The sequence below is a fragment of the Simochromis diagramma genome, unplaced genomic scaffold (assembly GCF_900408965.1).
Source record: "Simochromis diagramma unplaced genomic scaffold, fSimDia1.1 OVJJ01000606.1, whole genome shotgun sequence".
Classification (NCBI taxonomy): domain Eukaryota; kingdom Metazoa; phylum Chordata; class Actinopteri; order Cichliformes; family Cichlidae; genus Simochromis; species Simochromis diagramma.
In genome coordinates this window covers 316544-338150 of record NW_024387233.1, presented here as the reverse complement: position 1 = coordinate 338150, position 21607 = coordinate 316544, and the positions used below count along the sequence as shown (strand labels likewise).

Sequence of the window (21607 nt, the reverse complement as noted above, 5' to 3'; positions counted from 1 at the left end):
CACACGGTAAAGCATTGCTTTACTTCAGAAACCTTTTCTCGTGCTTTCTTATAAGCGCTCTTATCCATTTTTTAACCTCTATACACATCTTTTCTTTTCCTGGATTCCTCTTTAATCCCCTTTCTTGTACTACAGCCTACCGGTCCATTCTCCTCCTCCTTTATTCTCCCGCAGCGGCAGTTAACCTCACATAAGACACTAATCCAAAGATCAGGATTAACAGAGGAGAAGCACAGGAAGCACATAGTCCCCTGTACAATTGTATGTGTTAGCATGCGGAGCAAGAGTTGGGAAAAAAAAAGGAAAAACAAACAAAAAGGGGTCAGTGGTGTTCACGTGTGCACTCATGAATGAAGAGGATTCACTGGAGAGGATTTTCACACAAACTGACCCAGAAACATGAATGTGAAGAGAAATGCTGTGCGTGGGTGAAACACACCAGTGAGCTTGTCATGTTGGCTGGATGACTCATCCAAAATTTGGGATGTGGACCGGGAATTTTGCATAATTCCAATTAAGAAATTCACCTGAAGTTCTTTTCAGGCAATATGAAACGATCCATTTAATGAACTGAACGGACCGTCAGACAGGAACTGTAATGGGTTTAGAGCGCTCTGATGTTGGTCGCTGTGCTGCCGTTAATGATACCCTGACATTTCTTTTCAGTGCACAAGCAGCGAGCGGTTACATGTTGACTCTGAGATCAAATGTTTCTCTGTGGGTTTAGACCAGACTCGAGGCTTCCTGATTATTTTTCCCCCACAGCGACTGAACCTGACGTCTGTAATAAGCAATTAATGTCAGATAAAGAGTTTTAAAAACACACCAGAACAGGATTCTTAGAGCTAGTTTTATCCACAGAGACGGTTGCTTTTAAAATCTAAAAGTTTAATTGGCACATTCTGATCTGTTTTACTCTAGATGACCACATCCAGTTTTGTTCCTTACCTTTGACTTAACCACCATATTCCCTCATTACCTGCCAGGTGAGCCCCGGGCTCCAGACTGAGTGCTAGCCATGCTGCAGCAGATTGAGCCATCGTCCAGCACCCTGCAGCTGGTTGCCAGCGATATGAGCGACATCATGGACAATCTGGACACCCGCGATCTCGATTTAGGCGATGGAGATTATGACACGACAGACACCAACGCACCTGGTACGTGCCATCACTTTGCACTCTGTTCAGGTGTTTCTCTACTTGTTGTGTAAGCGATTTGTTTGTGTAACTGTTTATATTTTTTCACCTAGCAGAGGGTTTGCCTTTTAAAGAGATTTACAACACAGTGGGTTTCAAGGAGACAGAGGCCAAAGTCTACCTTTCCTCTCCCATCACTGTCAAAATCCTGGAGGTGGAGCGTTTCACCTCAGTTCAGGACCGCTTCAACCTCACCACGCAGAGGAGCGTCAACAAGGTGAAGAGCTTTTTGTCACTGTAGGGAAGAAAATGCATTTAGCCGTACACTATACATGAAACATGGAGGTAGCCACTGTGACGTCACAGTTTGAGCCAGAAGGGACTATATTTGTAGAAGACGATGGGGTGCTAAGTTGCAGCTAGATGGTTAGCAAGCTGCATCTGTATATTGTGTGGATGCAACACAAACACAGATACCTGCTGATTAGGGCTAAGCAAGAAACTGGGTACCAGAGTTTTACTTACCAATACTGTAACATAGGTGATGGTTTTTACCTCCCAACAAGGCACAATATCTGTCCATTAAAATGCTCTTAAAAGCACCAGCAGTAAAAATGCACTGAAAAGGTCCATTTTAGTAACTTGATGTAGCTGAGGTTGGGTGTAGCAGCAGCTGAGATGGCATCTATAGTCATGGATAAAGCAGAAAAAGTCATTATTCCAGTTCCAGGGAAACTTTTAGCTGCTTAGGAAAACCAGGTGACTCGATTACTTAAAGATTCCAACAACGTAGTAAAAGTTGGCAGTTTATCAACCAGAAACAAAAGAAATGATGTCAAAATTTTAGACTAAATCCCAAACTTTATTTTAATCCCATTTATTTGATGAGCTTTTTGAAATGATAAACACTGAATGTAAATAACTGGAGGCCCTGCTGTGTGTGCAGTCAATGCCAGCTGTGTATAAAATTGAGATGAAACATGGAGAGTTTACATGGTTGGTGAAGAGGAAGGAGAAGCACTTCATCGATCTCCACAGAGAACTGAGAACATACAAGACCTTCATGAAGATTCCACTTCCACGCAGGTACCTCAGTGCCTCCTGTGCCTATTCACAGTTCATATTTTATCTTCACTGTGCTTTGCAGAGCTCATTTTTCTGCCTGTATTTCCACTGCATGTTCTTGGATTTGAACACACAGCCTTCTAACAAAACTTTATTTTATTTCTCTCTCTGCAGTCACACGGTGAAGAGGAACATACCGTTGAGGAGTGAGGTGAGCCAGATCCCAGAACTCCCCAGAGGAGGCGATGGCGAACTGGACAGAGGAGTTTCCAGTCGAAGGGTAAATTGCTCCCGATGGCCGATATTTAATTTTATGGTACCAGATTTATGTACTACGTATATTAAATTGTACTGAATATTTCTCATTGTTTCCTTGATCTAGAAACAACTGGAAGATTACTTGAATACTGTGCTAGCGATGCAGATGTATAGGAACTACCACGCTACGGTAAGGACACAAAAGTCACAAAGTAACTACATTCTGCTCATTTTCAGCTCCATGTTTTTGTTTTTGGATTCTATCAGAGTCACTTTGCATAATTCACAGTTCCAAATAATCCTTCTTACTTTAAACTTGGCCCCTCAGTTTTAGGTCCAACCCCCTCTAAGCCAACTTCTGATTGGCTACATCTTGCAAACAGGTTTAAGTAAGAAGTGGGCAGGGCTTCTTTATCTAACATGACCAGGTTAAAAAAGAGAGAAAGAAACTGAGTGTTTAGAGTATTCTGGAATCCGAGCTTCATTTTTAAAAACTTTGGCAATGCTTAATATGAACATCCACTGTAGTAACACTGTACATAACAAAGAAAAGCATAACAGTTAACCTTGAAAGGTTTCAATATATTTTGGAAAACACTGACGACCTTTTCAGGTCAACTTAGAAGATGATAAGTAGACAACAATCTTGTGAAAGTGAGTTTATAAATATTTTTGCTTGATTTTCAGATGGAGTTCATTGATGTTAGTCAATTGTCTTTCATTCACGACCTGGGACCAAAAGGACTGTAAGAATCATTTGTTATCAATATGTCAATTTTTCACTGTAATCTTGCACTTTAAGAAATATATCCAGTGAAATTCTGAAATTTCTACTCAAAGATGGTGTAGGTGGGGAGTGCAGGTTAAAGTTGATGGCAAAATATTTAATCTTGTCTTGCTTTGTATAATAAGGTTCTCCTAACCAGTCCTTTCTAAGTATTTTTCTGTATTATGAACTGTCCTTTTGTCTTTTAGAGAGGGAATGGTGCTGAAGAGATCCGGCGGCCATCGGATCCCCGGCATGAACTGCTGTGGTCGCAGCAGAATGTGCTACCGCTGGTCCAAACGGTCAGTAAATAATCAGGATTCTTACAGGATGTTTGCTTAGCCTTAATAGTCTTGGTCATTTTCAATGTGAGCTTGTGATATGTCACAAATACACAGCAGCTTGGGTAAAACAGGAAATGACGGGGAAGCTTAGAGACATCTTACCGGTGCATCACCTCGTCTATGCAGAAGATGCAATGCTGTATTTATTGGCTGTTTAATCTGAGGAAAGGGTTCAATTCTTGGGGGTTCTGAAGTGAAAAGTTAGTACTCGATCTAAGAAAAACATTTGAATCTATCTATGTAGCTGACAAAACAAACGTCCTGAAGATGAGATTTAAATATAAAGCATTTAAAGCAATGTTTTATGTTATGCTATCTTATCTGGAACCTTATCTGTACAAACCTTCCTTAGATTTATACTTGAAATTAGTGTTAAAATCACTGTAACGGTCTGCAAATTGTACAACTGCAGTTCAGAATCGTTAATGCCTTGGATACGGAGTAAAATGCTGACACGTCATTTTAACAGAGCCTCTTATTAATGGCAGGAAAGAAGGGTTCACAGGTAAGTCCACTAAACAACAAGAGGAAACTTTGATTAGGATCGTCAGTGTTGCCACAGCTGACTGACTCAAAAACAGTAAAGTTCTTTCCATTTAGCTTTAGATTCATTTTCTTTAGCAAACAGTAGAATTCACCTTTGATTCTTATTTAAATCCTTGATCTTATTCCCAGGATGTGCATCATAAGTTAAATGCAAATCCACACTCAATCACGCAAGGATAGGAACTAATTGCATGAACTCCTGGGTGTGAAATGGTGAACAGAAGAATATTAATATTAGAAACATTGCTCTGTGTATTTGTTGCACTTCATAGGGGGTTTCCTGAACCATCCTGCTTGGTTCATTACATGTAGGAAGAGTTGACATTTAACCAGTTTAACCAGTTAAATATGTGGCACGCCAAATGGGGTATTTAACCTTTTTAAAATGCCGTGATCCATCATAACAGATAAACATTTTGAATCTAAGAAGCTCGTCAGCTTTATTTATTTATGTATTTATTTTAAAGGGGAGCCATTATGTTTACATAAGCCAAATGGTGTTTAAGGAAGTATATGACAATAAAAAACTTTTACTTAAAATACTGCCTGTGTGTGTGTGTGTGTGCAGCTGGTTGGTGGTGAAGGACTCGTTTCTGCTGTACATGAAGATGGATTCAGGCGCCATCTCCTTTGTAATGCTGTTTGACAAAGAGTTTGGCATCAAGATGGACTCCAAGGACACGGATACCAAACACGGCGTCCGTGTGGACAGTCTCTCCAGGTCTGCGATGGCTATTTTTACTGCTTATGTTCAATATTTTAAGGCTTGAAGAAAATCAGAAACTGAAGTAGTGTTTGTGCAGGTCTTTGGTGCTCAAGTGCAACAGCTACAGACATGCCCGCTGGTGGGGTCAGTCCATTGAAGGCTTTGTCCAGAAGTATGGCTCAGCCTTCCTCAAAGATCACCGCTTTGGATCTTTCGCTAGAGTGGAAGTGAACATCCCTGCCAAATGGTAACCACACTTACTCTTTCTGCTGTAGTTACACTCACATTTGACATCTTAAAACCCGTTATTTAACATTCAGATCACTTCTAGTCAAAGTAGTTTCAGTTCCTGAGTCACATTAGACCGAGTTAGGGATACACCGATCTACATTTGTGGACTGTGCATCGGGCCGATCCTGTTGACAGACTCTTAGACGATTTCTTTATTTCAGTTCTTTGTTGTTCTGTGTTTACTTCAGTTTAAAAGCAGCAAAACAATATAAGAGAACCTCAGTAATGGATACCTCCAAAACACACATCACTATTCTGCTGCAATAGGTAAATGCATCGTAACTGGAAAGCTCTCAGCGCCTGCTACAGAAAGTGAATGCAGAGCTGTTAAAATGCTATTTAATGATGCTCTCAAGTGAAAGAGTGAGTGAAGGCTGCAAAGTTCAGCTGCAAGTGAACACATCACCATTTAAACTGAACTTCTGGATAACAGCGGGTAAAATCCATTGCCATTATAAAGCATTACTGTACAGTTTCCATAAAAGCAAGCGAACAAGATGTGGATACAGGTCAGTTTTTTCTTCACTGCTGTGACGCTGATGATTCAGGCAACTTAAAACTCATGGATACGAGCTGATCTGTGTATGAACTGAGCTTCTTTTATTTATTAACAAGCAGTAAAAAAACAGCCTCACATCTTCCTCTTAACCTTAAACTGAAGCACTTTAGTGCCAATCACCAGATCCAGGATCACTTTAAAAAAAAAAAAGTCTAGACGATACCCGGTCCAGCTGGCACAGCGTGCAGGTTAGTGTGTGTTTGTGTACTTCTGCCTTTGTGGGAACCGCTTTGAGGTTTAGACTTTAAACATGAGGACATTTATAGAAAGTGATGAGCCACTTTTAGAGATTTAAAGACTGTAGCTGCGAGGTTACACAAAGAAAAAGCATTATGTAAGAGGCAATCCTCACAAGGTAGATGCACAAATGTGTGTCTCGCGCTGGAGTAACCCGACACAAAGCAAGGGAAAGTGAGACTCACCTGCTCATCACCTGTCCTCCCGCTGGGGAACCCTATACCATCTGTGAGACACACTGTGAGTGAGTGTGTGCCTGCTGTCAAGAGCATAAGGATTCAACAGGCAATGGACAGATTGAAAAGTGAGAGGAGAAGTGTTTGTTTCATTTTTCTTTCTGTCCAAACAAGAGCAAAAAGCATCAAACACTGCAATGAAACCAGAGGACGGCTAAAGCTGAAACCTCGGAGGCTGAAAAATGAACCTAGTGCTCAAGTTCCAATAACTGCAGGTCCTCTAATGTCCACTGGGGCTGGCTTCAAAAGTGAGTCAGTTCCCTACAGACTCCCATGTTAAAATGCCTAATTTTACAGCAGAAGTAAACATGTTTACAGCCTCCTGCAGAAACTGTTTTGTCTCTTAGACAGGATCAAAAGTCAGGGAAAGCTGGAACAGCTGGGTTTGAGGAGGGATGAGAACATGCTCCCCATTCTCTGTTAAACAGAAGACGGAGCAATCAGCAAGTTTTCCCCCCTGGTGCACGAGAGAGAGAAAAAACGAAGAAGTGAAGTTGGAGGAAGGACATGAGGAAGGGTGTGACAGGGAGAGGGAACAAAGAGGAGGGAGGGCAAGAAGTGCACGTCAGGCTACGTCGCAGGTTATAATTCAAATAGCACAAGAAAAAACTCTATTCCTACTCTGCCCCTGATTCAGTCCTCCTACATAAATAAAAAAGTTAGCACTCCACTCACGAGTCAAATAGAAATAAAAGCAACTTAAATAAGAGTCAATCTCAGCGAGTTAAAGCAGCAGACACATCACAACCTCCGCAGCTGTGTCTTTGTCAGAGAAGGTGGACAGATGGTAATTACATGCAGGAGGAGATGTGAGGATAGTGTTGCAGTTTAATTCAGCATGCATGGCTTCCACAACATCCTACAGCAGGGGTGGGGAACTCCAGGCCTCGAGGGCCGGCGTCCTGCAGGTTTTAGATGTGTCCTTGATCCCACACAGCTGATCTAAATGGCTAAATTACCTCTTCAACATGTCTTGGAAGTTCTCCAGAGGCTGGATAATGAACTAATCATTTGATTCAGGTGTGCTGACCCAGGCTGATATCTAAAACCTGCAGGACACCGGCCCTCGAGGCCTGGAGTTGCCCCACCCCTGTCCTACAGCAACATGATGACCAGTCAGGTTATAGATAAGTGGGACCCTTCATCAGGACCCTGATTAGAAACCCCTCCAGGCTCGACTCATAACTCATAATCCCCCAGGTTAAAATCAGCTGAGACAGTTTGGAATGAGTTGGAGTGCAAAGTAAAGGAAGGACAATTCAGTTTATGAAGGGCACACCTTCAAAATAAAAGAATCCAGGTGATGAAGCCTTTGTACTTATTTTATAATTTTATATGAGGTGAACTAGTTCTGATGCCTTCTGTGTTGTTGTTCACAGTAGGAAAGAAAATAAACAAAGTGTTGAATGGGAGAAAAAAAACAGATTTCATGGACGTCTTGTCTTGTCTTGTACTTTTTAATATGAAATTTAAAAAAAAAAAACAGTTTTGGACTGATTTTCCCATTTTGAGAAGGCGATGATTGAAGTGTAATTTGTGGGTTTGTTTGTGGTTCTTCTGAAGGTACGTGAACGGGAAAACATACATGGAGGATGTGGCCAATGCTCTCGAAGAAGCCAAGGAGGAAATCTTTATCACCGACTGGTGGTGAGTGTTCAGCGCACACAGAGCTGTGAGTGTGTGTGTGTGTGTGTGTGTGTGTGTGTGTGTGTTTCATAGTGCACTGAGTGCACGTGGCGGTCACCTCTAAGAGAGGATTTCTGGTCAAATAGATCAGTTACAGTCTAGCTACTGTTACACACACACACACACACACACACACACACACACACACACACACACACACACACACACACACACATTAACTCTACAGACAGTATTTGTTTTTATAAATCAGTCTTACCACTAAACAAAAATACTACATTTTATTTGCATATATATGTATAAAAATAAATAAAAAAATAAGTGTGTGTAAGTGTAATCAAGTATCCTGGAGGCCGGAGTCCGCAGTTTTAAGTCTACTGGTATGCTTCCGGATTAGCTAGAGAGGAAGTAAAGGGAAAGAGAAGAGGGAAACCAGAAAACAAGCAAAGTAAGGAACAGAAAAGATGAATGAAAGGAGGAGGAAGCGTAACAGTGAGAGTGAACTGAGGGGAAAAACCTTTTTGGCCTGTTTCGTCCCGCAGGCTGAGTCCAGAGATCTTTTTGAAAAGGCCAGTTGTTGAAGGAAACCGATGGCGTCTCGACTGCATACTGAAACGCAAAGCGGTAAGGACATTTTTCTTAGTTTTTATAGCAAAAGTAAAGCTGCCATGTCAATTTCTCCATATTGATATAATACAAAGTATTTTTCCCTCTTATTTCATCCGAAAGCTAAATTTAAGGTTGTGTCCTGATTCATTGTTTCCCTGCTCTCCTCCACAGCAACAAGGAGTTCGAATCTTTGTGATGCTCTACAAGGAGGTGGAGTTAGCTCTGGGCATTAACTCAGGATACAGCAAGAGAACACTGCTGCGCCTCCACCCCAACATCAAGGCAAGTACACAAGTGTAAAGGCCTTCTGCAGGTTCATAATGGCTGAAACGTTGCATTTCTTCTCTAAATTTTGGGATATTTTGTTCACCAGGTGATGCGCCACCCAGACCACGTCTCCTCCGCTGTGTACCTGTGGGCGCATCATGAGAAGATCATCGTCATTGATCAGTCGGTGGCCTTTGTGGGTGGGATTGACCTTGCTTATGGACGTTGGGATGACAGGGAACACCGGCTCACCGATGTTGGGAGTGTGACGCTCTCTCACTTGGAGCAGGTCACTTCTTCAATTTAGTGTCACTTTGTGCAAGAATCAAAACATTTTATAGACCTCCTAATTTCCCATCATCACTCTCCACAGATACTTATCTCGTTTCTTTCAAATAGACTAAAGGATTTAATGCTCTGCTCACATTGAGAAAACCCCGCACAGAAACATACCCAGACAGGTGTTTAGAACCCTTCTCCCATGTTCTGATATTAGGTGCTAATTAACCTCCTTATAACCAAGGGTGTTCCCCAGGGAACCATTCTAGGGCCTCTCAAATTAATAACAGTCTTAGCCACAATATCACAAATGCCTACTCCAACTTTTATGTTTCTGATAGAGTGATCTGCTGCTCAAAGTCTTCTTCTAACCAAGCTTTCTATCAACTGGATAACTTTTTAAAAACTTTTCTTAATAAAAAATATTAAAAACCCAAAAAGAACAGAGGGGAAATGGGGGAAAATGATCTAAAAATGAACCCAATAGTCATAATTAATATAAATTAACTGAATTAACTGGATCAGACTTACATTAAAGAAAGCAGCACAAGAGTGATAATACATCTGTTTTATTACTGTTTATTAGGCTGCAGCTGCCTCTCCCGGCATGGCTGCCCAAGCCAACGGCAGTGGTACGTTTTCCCAGAGCAACGGAAAAGGCGTATTCACTGTGGCAGACTCGATGGACCAGCCAAGGCTAAAGAGTCACGGGAGGTTGAGGAGGACCAGGATGAGCATCAGAAGACACCTGCAGAAACACGGGCTGGCCCATCCCGATAGCGACAGCGACCTGGAGCACGAAGAGTGTGAGTTTTGCAAAAGTGCATGCACAACACAGCAGATGCACAGAACACGCTTATGTCAGGGTGCATGGGTGTACTTTCACTTTCACAAAACAAAAACTGCTTAGTCGACTTTATGTGCAGAGTGTGTGTCTCTGCAAAAATAAAAGATTTTTGCTCACCGGCGCTTAAATTATGTTGTGTTTTCATCCTTGCCTTCAGTATTTTCACAAGGTTTTGATGGAACAGATGCAATTTGTTTAGGTTAGCTTAGGCATGGTAAGACAGACTGTGAGCCACATGGGACTCTATCGGCTAATGATATTGGTATCTGCTGCCTCCATGTCTCCATCACATGCTGCTCTTTTTAAATGTAGTTTCATAGGATGATCTAAAGTGGCTCTTTTGTGGAGGTTGCCGACACATGGGTTAGGTAAACAGTACTGTGTGTTACTGGTGTACGATTCATGCCATTTTGGGAATGACAGTGCTATGGAAGATGATAGATGACAGAGTGAGGTAATCATCAATAATCAAAGCATCAGCTTTGCCCCCATAAAACTTTGCAAAGATTAATGAAATAGAAAACAGGAATTAAAGACAAATGAATCTAAAACTATTAGTTTAGGTTGTTTTTTGTCTTTCTACGTTAATCTCTTTTAAATACATTTCATCTTAAAATGTAAATTTTTACTAGGTTTATTTATTCCTTGCTTTTATTTTATTTATTTTTTATTTCCTTTCTTTCTATTACTTTAATAAAAACATTTATTATTATCTGTTTATCTTTATTAAATCAATACATGCATTCTTTCTTGTTAGCTATTTCTTTACTCTCTTTTTGTTAAATTAAAACATTTCTTCCATTGTTTTCATCATATTTGATGGTGGCGTTCGTGCTGATGCTTTCTTATCTGCCTTGGTCTCGTCAGTCTCTCGTATTATGTGGGCGTCAGAACTGCATCAAGAACAGCTGAAATTAACTTGTAGTTAATGAGGTGTTATTAATTAACATGAACTCAAATGCTCCTGCTCAGAGGGAAGAAGGTGATTTGATGTGTGTTTTCATGGGCGCTGCGTTTAGGTTGGTCTGACAGCATCAGCAGCCATCAGGCTCTGATCCCCGGCAGGCTGTCAGAGCCGAGGGTGGCCATACCGCTCGGCCTGTGCCAGGCTGGTGAGTTGGAGGCAGGGTGGCTGCTAGATTGCCTGTTTTGCAGTGTGCTTTGCTGTGGTTTCAGCTTGACTGACATTTGATTCTGTTTGTCAAAGGTCAATCTAAGCTTCTATTTTTTTATTCAACTTTAATTAAGACACGACATTTAATCAAAAGAATAAATGTTATACCAGGAAAACAATTAGTAGAAATTTTAGTGTGCCAATGCAGTCGCTAGTGTATGAGTTATCACTAACAAGCAAGCATTAACAGACCTGATTTAATGCTTCCACCTAACGGGCCTCTATGTGAACCATAAGTCCCGTTGATTTTCTAAACAAAACTAAAATCTCACTCAAAAGTCACAGTTTAATGTTCCCGATCGACTGACTTAGAGCTTTTTATTGTCACTGTGCAGTTTCTTGCACAGCGAAATTGGGTAGCTGGACTACAAAGGTGCAAAAGCTAAAAAAAAAAGAAAAAAAAAAAGAGAAAACGTTATACAACGAGGGAAAAATAAAAAGCAATATGTATGTGTACATATATACATATGTGTGAGTGAACTATATACATGGTGTATGCATTGGAGACATTGAAACAGAAACATTGTGGGGCTGTATATAAGGGCACGCAATAACACGTTTTGATCAAACGACCAAAGGTTCTCAGTGCTGTTATCTAGTCCATTGCACCTGCACACGCAGTGAGCTGAGAACATAAATACATTCATAAACGTCAAAAAAAGCTAAGAAATGGGGGAGTAAGGGGGAAAAAAACGCACACACAGGGTGAAAACGTGTATTTGTGAGTTTAATGATAAGGAATCAACCAGCCTTCTCTTAAATAACTCACAGCTCAGTCTGATTGTGGCCTGTTTCAGATTTTCCCTTTAATGATATACCACAGCCTGTAATCACTTTCACTCCATTTATTTATTTTTTTTAAACAAACATGTTTCTGAGCGTGTTTCGTTCCTGCAGTAAAACAGCTGCTGCAGGCTTTGTGTTTTTAGCTGCAGGAGGCATTTTGTTTGTTTGCCACGTTCATCTACGTTAATCCTGCTGATGTCATATCACAGGGAACGTGATGCAAATTAAACAATAAGGGCAGAAAAATCACCCCTGCTGTTGCTTCTTCTCTTTGTTTGCACATCTGACACAGTTGACCGTATTAATATGTTTTTGAAATGAGCCTCCAGCCTGGCGGGTAGGTGAAGTGATTGTAGTGCAAACAGGGTGAGTGGAGTTCAGTCTGCTTGCAGCCTCTATGTCCTGTCCTCCTTCCAGCTGCTGTTTCATGTCTTTAAAATGGCTGTTGAAGCATTTTCAACACCCATATATCACTGACAGAGTCTCCATGACTCCTTAAGATAAGCTGCACTGTAAAATTGAATTAGTTCCCAGAACTTAAAAAGACTATGCAAACTCATTGCCTCAAAAAACAAAGTGAAGTTTACTTAAGATAACGTTCATTGCAGGTATACAGTACTAAGAATAGCCAGGTGTTTCTGGCACAATACTAAATGTTTACCCTCTGATAATCATTTCAAGTTCTACTAAATTAAAAAATAATTTGTGCTATCTTACTTAAAAAAATCACATTATTTTTTATCATCCTTGAAATTTCTAGTACAGCATTTATATTAATATAACACTGAATACAAGTATCATTCAAAAAGAACTCATTTGCTTTCTTAAACATTTTTTTCCTGCATTTGCTGTAGAACAGACCTCAAAGTAGACAATCTCAGGCTCCCTCCCCACCGGAGAGGCGACATTCAATGTCCCACCTGTCAGTCTGGATAGCCCTGACCACCACCCAACACACATTAATGTCAGGAAAGCATATTTTTAAAAAGAGCTATGTTCAAGAACTTTTCATTGTGATTATTTGTATAATAATTTGGACACAAAGCAAATTTAACAGTTCAAAAACTTGCAGACTTCATTATATATTGTGCAGACAGTGTGGACCCTCTAAACCAGGGCTGGGTAACTCCAGGCCTCAGGGGCCGGTGTCCTGCAGGTTTTAGATCTCACCCAGAGTCAACACACCTGAATCCAGTGATCAGTTCATTATCAGGCCTCTGGTGTAGACATCTCTGCTCTAAACTAAGTTTGTGCGATATGATTTTTCAAGAAATGCAGATTAAACTGTCGTTGTTTGTATTTACTTACACAGGATGTCTTGTGGAATTAACTCATCAGCGACCGCATAGTGCAGTCATAACACAACTCTAATATCAGAAGGCAGGAAACGATCAATAAAGAAACAAGTTCCCCAAAGCAAAGAACAAATGAAACAAGAAGTAAAACAGGTTGATCTGCAGTATAATTACAGTTGCAGTTATTAGCAATTGTCACTGACAATTATGGAGTGCCAGGACTGCCATAATGCATTAATTAAATACACCATTAAATAATTAATTAAATGTGGCAATAATTAATTAAAATTGGAATTAATTAATTAAATAAATAGTTATGACACATGTAATTAATTAATTATTGACACATTTAATTAATTATTTATGTATTTCACATTTTAATTAATTATTGACACATTTAATTAATTAATTATTGACACATTTAATTAATTATTTATGTATTTCACATTTTAATTAATTATTGACACATTTAAATAATTATTGACACATTTAATTCATTATTTAATGATATATTTATTTATTTCGTTTTGGCAGTCATGGCGCCTGGCTCTCATCATGAAATAATTTTATCTGTCAGCCTCACCCATCAAACTCAGGGGGCGGGGTTAACGCTGATCGAGTCAAAACCATTGCTTTGGCCTGGTGGCCATTGTTTCTAGCACACAACAACCGGCATGTGGAAGCTAACAGAACTGAACTTTGAAAAACCCTGTTTGTGTGTCACCAAATACCGTTTTAATATTTTTTTAGCCGAGAATGTAGTGGTTTAATCTTCATGTGTCTGGTCGGTTTGTCAAGATACAGCCTCTTTGCAAAAGTGCTTCGATGATTTCGGAGATGTCTGCCCTGTCTCACGGCAAAGCGTGGGATAGACCCGCTCGCCTCGCAAGCAATCCCACCGACAAAGCGCAGGCCCCGGTACACAGCTGTAGTAACCCCCGCTGACTTCTTTTACTGAGGTTATATTTATCGGGGTTTTATTTCCTGATGTTCGTATGTGTCCTACGTGTTTCAGTATAATTCTGAATTATAACTAACATTAAAAACATGTTTAAGGAGGAGAGAGAGCAAATAAATCTGTTTAACATCTGATCTTTGGGTTTTTGTTCAGTAATCAGCGTGTATAGACGCATAAAAGAGATAACGTTGGTGTTTCTGTCATGTAGTAACTGCTGGCTTTAACTGTACAAAGGTTGTTCGACACAATGAAACACATACAGACTTCATGATGTTCGGCTAATATTTTTATAGTGAATATTAATCATGAGGGTAAACGGCCCTGTACACCACGGAGCGAGGTCAGCATATCCACGATATCCACGATATCCTCAGCTCCATGAGTTAACACAAAGTTTCCCAGCTGACTATCTAACTGCCAACTATTCCAGAGACGTGAAAATATACAGCATAAAGAAAAGTGTAAGAGACTCGGCAGCAGATTAGAATAACAGTTATACATTTAATAAATCACCAAATGAATCCAAGAAACGAGCAAACCTGTTCCGACAATTTGAGTTTGTATTCCCTCAGCTGCAGACTCGCTGCTGTTTAAATGTTTGAAAAGGAAGATTAGATATAAAAAACGTTAAACATAGATTCAGTCTGCCTTCACATTTGATATGAGGCCAGCACGTATAGTGGCTGTGTCCTGTTTTAAGATCATATATGTAAAATTGTTGTCTGACCTCCGTCGATCCAGCCGCTCAGTCCGTGGTTACCATGGTTACTGCATAAGCAGCTATAATGTTAACAGCTGGCACTGAGGAAACCTACCGGCAGCATGGGTGTTTATGTTTTTCATTGCAAAAGAACTGTCTGAATGGTTAACTGAAGTTAACTTGGATAAATTATAGTTAAGGAGTTTCACAGATAACGCCTACGTGAGCGACTGTTCACCTGAAATCAGCAGGCTATTACTGAAATACACGTGCTATATCATAAACTATGATAGAAATAGGGAGGTCCTATTAACATGTTTAGTTTTAAAGGACACCTTCCTGCCTTAATTAGTCTCCTTCATGAGCAGTATTAGTTTTCTTCTAACATCCAGAAGTCTGCACCATGTGTTTCATAGTTTGTAACAAGCCTTTGACAGGTAAACATAACATGACCGAAAAAGAAAAAAAAAGAAAAAAAAAAGAGAGAGAGAGAGTGTTGACATAAGAAGAGAAAATGCTCTCAATTATGGAGACAGGCAAATGGTTCATTTATGTTTGATGTGTGTTTATTCCTCCCTAAATATCGTCGGTGAAGTTTGCCATGCACGTCAGATTTTCCTGCGCATTTTTATACCTCTGCCAACAGAGAGAAAAAAAATCACATTCTAACAGACAGCTGGTGCTTAGAATACAGTTGAATAACTATTAAAAAACAGATGATATTTAGATAATAGTTCAGTCTAACACATGTGCCAGTGAACCATTAAACGTCTGTGAAACTATGCAGTTATGAAACGTAACTTTAACCTCAGCCAAACCGATTTGCTCAGTTGTAAATAAAACAGCGAAGTAAACGTGACCCGACAGACAGAACCTGAGTGAATGAAGTCCAGCGTTTAACCACTGAGAGCTAAAACTCAGCTGAGGTTTCAAAGCTGTGTGCCGGTGATTGGACATCAGCCGCTGATGAAGCTGCTTCGCCTATAAAGTGCTCTGTAAGGAAACAAGCTCCAGCAGCTCTGCGCTCGGGGAAAACACTATATTTACTTATCTTGTGCAGAAAAATGCGCTGACATCGCTTTATATCGAGCACCGGCTGCCCAGTTAAACTGTGACTATCACCAGGTAACGTAGGCGTGTTTCTTGAATTAGCAGCAGGTGTTAAACAGCTGACAGATGAGGAGGAGGATGCATGCAGGTAAACTGAGGGTCTGTTGAGCTGATCGCTGGTTTCGTGAGAAAAATGTCAGCTCGTTATTTATGTTACAGAAGCACAGAGACACAAGACCAGGCGGAAAGAGACGATCGTTCGGTGAAAATGAGAATCTGCGAATGCAACATGTGGAACACGGAGAGTGGAATATGTAAACAAACCGGTTAACGTAACCCCCTGGGTGCACTCTGCATGCTAATTGTTAGCAGAGCTAGTGAAATCTCTGAAAACATCTGAGCACTTTTGAAAACATGTTCTATGTTGACAACCTGACCAGACATATGTCGCGACATTCGCGGCTAAAACACTGTTAAAAGTGTAGCTGGTGACAGAAAAACGGGGTATTTTAAAACTACACCACCACCATTGCTGCCTGTGATTTGATCTGCATTCTGGGATACCTGGCTGCCCCAAGTCTACACAAGCAATCGATTATCTAGGATCGACCTGTTTTGACTTACTTTGCACAGCAACCAATCAAATGTTAGAGAAGCTGCATGGGCAGCGTTAACCCCGCCCCCTGAGTTTGATGGGTGAGGCTGACAGATAAAATTATTTCATGATGAGAGCCAGGCGCCATGACTGCCAAAATGAAATAAATAAATATATCATTAAATAATTAATTAAATGTGTCAATAATTATTTAAATGTGTCAATAATTAATTAAAATGTGAAATACATGAATAATTAATTAAATGTGTCAATAATTAATTAATTAAATGTGTCAATAATTAATTAAAATGTGAAATACATAAATAATTAATTAAATGTGTCAATAATTAATTAATTACATGTGTCATAACTATTTATTTAATTAATTAATTCCAATTTTAATTAATTATTGCCACATTTAATTAATTATTTAATGGTGTATTTAATTAATGCATTATGGCAGTCCTGGCACTCCATAGACAATTACCAATATATTGGAAAACCAAAATACTTCCCACTCAGGTTATGTCTCTCTGTCCAGCAGCTGCTTTTCTAGACTCAGTTTGATAAGTAAGAGTTTGATGTAATGTGTGCTGTGCTGGTCCTGAGCCTCAAAGACTGTAAGAAGCAAGCAGAGGGAGAAAAACCATTTAGAAGCTGATTTGATCCTTAATAGCTGTGCAGACCCCATACAACCACATTAGACTAACACATTTAGTATTAAAAACATCATCTATTGCTGTGTCTGAATGTGTGTTGTTGGCACTGTCAGTTTAGACCTAAAGAGATATGTGTGTTAAATTAGGTGGTTTTATTTTTTAATGTAATGATTACATGCTTGTTAAAAGAGTCCATGTCCAACTTGTGGGATCTTTATCCCACATAAAAATGTATAAAACGACTTCAGGTGACTGTTGTCTAAGGAACTTGGAAAGAACTGTTGTTGTTAATTGGCGCTACATAAACAACATTTAATAATTTAATAAAAGGCCAAAGCTCATGTAAAGGTATTAAACCTGTTTTTAAATGGCAGGCTTTTTTTGGTTTGATTGTATGAAAGTGTACTTTTCATTTGATCTATGACCTCAGTAAACACTTTCCAGATCATTTTATGGCCTCTATTGATCCATGGCCACTATTAAAATATGGTCCTTATTTGTATCACTTTGGACAATAAATCTCACGTACCGTGCTGACTCCATCCATCTCTGATATACAGTTTAACTGTGGTGTGTGCTTGGATGTGTATTTTTGTCAGCAGCAGTATCTTTGGAAATCCCACCATGAAAATGGTGCGTTGTTTAAACAGCACAGGTGCAACATCAGAAAAACTGAAATGCTCAAAGAAGAGACCGTTGTTATCATTGTATATTGACCATATAATGGTTTCAAATAAGTATAATAAGAACTGGTCAAAAATGAACGCCCCAGGTTGGGTGAACTCACTGAAATAGCTTTTATAAGAATAGTTCATTGTCTTCTTTTGATGATAGATAACTGGTAGATAACTGAATTTCCCGGAGGAACCCACCCAAGGGATTAATAAAGTTTCATCTAATCTAAGATAATTGAGCAATATCAATTGTTTTTTAGCCTCTGACCCAGTGCAAAATGAGCCTGCGGGGGTCGGAGAGTTGCATGGGAACACACGATTCTGGCACGGGAAAGACTACTGCAACTTTGTGCACAAGGACTGGATTCAGCTAGATAAGCCTTTCGATGGTAAGCACATCATTGATGGTCTCACTCTTGATGCAGGATGCTTTTCTTTAGGTCTGAACTTCCTGTTTCTGCTTTTTTAGATTTCATAGACAGGCACAAAACTCCCAGAATGCCTTGGCATGACATCGCCTCAGTGGTTCATGGGAAAGCAGCTCGGGATGTGGCCAGACACTTCATCCAGCGGTGGAATTTCACTAAGGTTGGGGGTCATGCTGCTGCTGCTTCAGTCTGAATAAAAATGACAGAACTGGGAAAGTTGTGATCAAAAATTATGTGATCCCTGGTTGAACTGACTTGGACTAAACAAAGTCTGCTTGATTTTCATGACTGTAGAAGAAAAAGTTGATGAGATCTCTTTTCTGTTGCATTACCAGCTTGTGAAGCCAAAGTACCGCTCCCTGTCATACCCATATCTGCTGCCCAAGTCTCACACCACTGCTGGAGAACAGCGATACCAAGTCCCCAACTGCATCCCCACCAAAGTACAGGTTAGTAGAGGTACTAACCTCCCAAGTAGGCTACTTTGGGGTTGTTGTTATTTTTGCTGGCTTAGCTAATAGTCATCTGGTGTCAGTTATGTGCCTTAATCTTCGGTGAATTAATTAGTTTTACATTAATTGTAAAAAGTTGAAGCTACAAACATAGGTTTATATACTGTAATATACATTATTATGTAGTTTGTTGTGTCCGGATCAGCCTGTTTCTCACTTTTCAGACAGGAGCTTTATAATTATTAGGCCAGAACTTTGCCACTTGAACTGACATGTTGTTTTGTGGCGTCCCCCAGAGCTCTGCCTTAGGTCCAATTATGTTTCTATTCAAGTCAATTCAGTTTTATTTATATAGCGCCAAATCACAACAGCAGTCGCCTCAAGGCGCTTCATATTGTACAGTAGATCGTACAATTGTACACGATTCCTTTTGCACACACATCCTTTCAGTTCCATGAAGATAATATTCAGTGATTCATATCAAATAACCTTCGTAGAGTTTGACTGCATTGTCTTGTGGTCAGTTTAGGATCACATCAGTTGTGAATAAGATCTTTATTGTCCTTGCTTGGGGTTCTTCCCCAACTCAGAGGTAGAAATCCACTGTTTTCTGGCAGAGAACCAAGACCTCGTACTTGGAAACTGTACAAGGTCAGACTTGGAGGTGCTGACTCTCATTCCAGCTGCTTCACGTTCAATTGCAAAATGCCTGCTGAAGATCACACTCAAATCAAACCAACAAAACATCATCTGAGATACAGTTCAGAGGTTCCCAAAACATAAAAAAGGAATGTTAAAAATGTTATAAATTTTCTACATAGTTATTTGTTTGTAAATTTATTTGCTAACCCACATCAGGTTATCCAGCATGGAAAAATTGAGCAGAATAAAATCAAAATATGGGAACAAATGGGAATGCAACTAGCTGATAACCAAATATAGAAACACAAGGAACAGTTTCCAACTTTTTTGTAACTGTTTAGCAATCACTAAGCTGAAGCTGAAATAAACACAAAGTAATAAATCTTGTCTGTGAAGTTTCCTCTGAGTGACAGGAAACAGAGTCCTGTGACTTATTCCCATCGCTAATCTGTGTTCCCTCAGATCCTGCGCTCAGCTTCAGATTGGTCTGCTGGCATCAAATACCATGAAGAGTCCATCCACAATGCCTACGTCCACGTCATCAAGAACAGCCAGCACTTCATCTACATAGAGGTTTTCATTTTTGCACATATAACACCTTCCTGTAGTAGAAGTATAACAACAAAAGTAGAAATTGTTTCTAAACGCTGCAACATAGAAAGATACCAACTTGATTTTTAAAGCTTCAGCCTTATTTTGGCTTCATGTTCTTGCAGAATCAGGTCTGCGTATGCAGCATGAAGCTTTGATATCCATAGGAGCACTTCGCTTTTCTTCACTGTGCAGAAAATATTTGTGACCTTTGTACAGGATATAAGAATGTTTCTGTTTTTATCTCCCAGAATCAGTTCTTCATCAGCTGTGCCGACAACAAATATGTTTTCAACCAGATAGGAGACGCGATTGCAGAGCGCATCATTCGTGCGTACAGGTAAAACACAGATGCACACGCACACAGCGTAACGCTGAAAGAACACACAGTTTGTCGATGTTTGTGTGGCTGCTGTGTGTTTAGAGTAAAAACGCTCCGACGGACTCGACACTCGCTCTGGTTTATTGTGACATTATTTCCTAGAAACACAGTGTTTGTGTTGCTCTGTGTACCTTCCACATGTTTAACAGATGAACTCGGTCTGACACAGTCGAAGAGCTCGTTGGATACTTTCCTTTTGGTTCTCCTCTCTGTGATGTTTTGCTGGCGGGAAGTTTATTCCATCCTGCAGAAACACAAACCTGCCCCGACGTCTCTGTGGCTTCAGTTTATAAACAGTCCAGGATGGGTTTTTGATGAACCTTCCAGCTTTAGTGGATGCATACGCAGGAAAACATGTGTAGCATAATTAATGCATAATTCATTTAAAGATCTTTAAAATGGCCACACTCTGAAGTTCAAATTCTTAATCAAATCTTTTTATTTACACTATAGCAGATATGTTTTTTTTACCCGCATAGATACGTTTTTATCTGAGTTTATGCTTCACATCTGTTTTTGCACCAACTTCCTGGGCTCAAAGTCAAAGTTGTGCACAAGAACAATGTCCATTCTGGAAAATTCACGGACTGCTTGTTGTTGTACAGTTAGAGGATTGTTTTGATTTTATAGTCATGTTTAGAAGGACTGAAGTACCTCTTCCTCCTCTCAAGTTACTGAGCTCATTAAAATAGCCTTTAATGAGTGAAGCACGAATATAACCCTCTACCAAACTATTGGATATTTCGGATGTTCTGGTCCTGGAGGCACTGATCTTTGATGGCATCTTGGATAAGGTTGCCAAACGGATGGACAGTTGATGGATGTTTAATCACCACCTGAAGTGTCAAGCCTGGTAGCGAACTCTGCAGTTGAGGGAAAAGCTGCCAATCATTGGATGTCATCAAATAAAGACAAATGAGTCTAAAATATTGTGAAAAGCTTCATAAATACACTGAAATGTTGTGATTTTCTATGTGTGATTTTAGGGAGGGTAAAACGTATCGTGTTTATGTGGTGACGCCGCTGTTGCCGGGCTTTGAAGGAGACATCAACACTGGAGGCGGCAGCGCCATCCAGGCTGTCATGCACTTCAACTACAGGTGTGTGTGTGTTTGTAAGTAACAAAGAATGAGCCATGTTAAACCACTGCCACACCTTACCTTTTAACACACACACCTGTTAGATCTGCCGTGTGTGTGTGGGTGCTGTGTGCCTTCACTCCGTTCCTTTTTTTGTTGAAGCATTTTTTTCTCGCCCACATTCTTGAGTAAACAGGCAGCGCTTCCTGTTCAAACATGCTGACACACACAGAGCCTTGTGTTGTGTGGAATGTGGACTTGCTGCTAATCCTCCTCTGTCTCTCTGTCCCTGCAGGACCATGAACAGAGGAGACCACTCCATCATTTCCCAGCTCAAGAAAGAGAGTAAGTC

General features: G+C 40.1%; 1 protein-coding gene across 4 annotated transcripts in view; it reads left to right on the top strand.

Annotated features, from left to right (window-relative positions):
• LOC120746885 (phospholipase D1-like) overlaps window positions 1-21607 on the top strand; it is a 55176-nt gene that overhangs the window by 25275 nt on the left and 8294 nt on the right. For 3 of the 4 annotated variants that reach the window (XM_040052393.1, XM_040052394.1, XM_040052392.1), the window contains exons 2-22: window positions 987-1157; window positions 1250-1413; window positions 2083-2222; window positions 2376-2481; window positions 2584-2649; window positions 3147-3205; window positions 3435-3527; window positions 4684-4836; window positions 4919-5068; window positions 7708-7791; window positions 8331-8412; window positions 8569-8679; window positions 8771-8953; window positions 9530-9749; window positions 17942-18070; window positions 18151-18269; window positions 18445-18558; window positions 19666-19776; window positions 20046-20134; window positions 21163-21276; window positions 21551-21600. In XM_040052393.1, the coding sequence (XP_039908327.1) occupies window positions 1019-1157; window positions 1250-1413; window positions 2083-2222; window positions 2376-2481; window positions 2584-2649; window positions 3147-3205; window positions 3435-3527; window positions 4684-4836; window positions 4919-5068; window positions 7708-7791; window positions 8331-8412; window positions 8569-8679; window positions 8771-8953; window positions 9530-9749; window positions 17942-18070; window positions 18151-18269; window positions 18445-18558; window positions 19666-19776; window positions 20046-20134; window positions 21163-21276; window positions 21551-21600 (2476 nt within the window). In that variant the 5' untranslated portion in view covers window positions 987-1018. The remainder of the gene's footprint in view (window positions 1-986; window positions 1158-1249; window positions 1414-2082; window positions 2223-2375; window positions 2482-2583; window positions 2650-3146; window positions 3206-3434; window positions 3528-4683; window positions 4837-4918; window positions 5069-7707; window positions 7792-8330; window positions 8413-8568; window positions 8680-8770; window positions 8954-9529; window positions 9750-17941; window positions 18071-18150; window positions 18270-18444; window positions 18559-19665; window positions 19777-20045; window positions 20135-21162; window positions 21277-21550; window positions 21601-21607) is intronic. The other variant, XM_040052395.1, reaches the window with a different exon arrangement.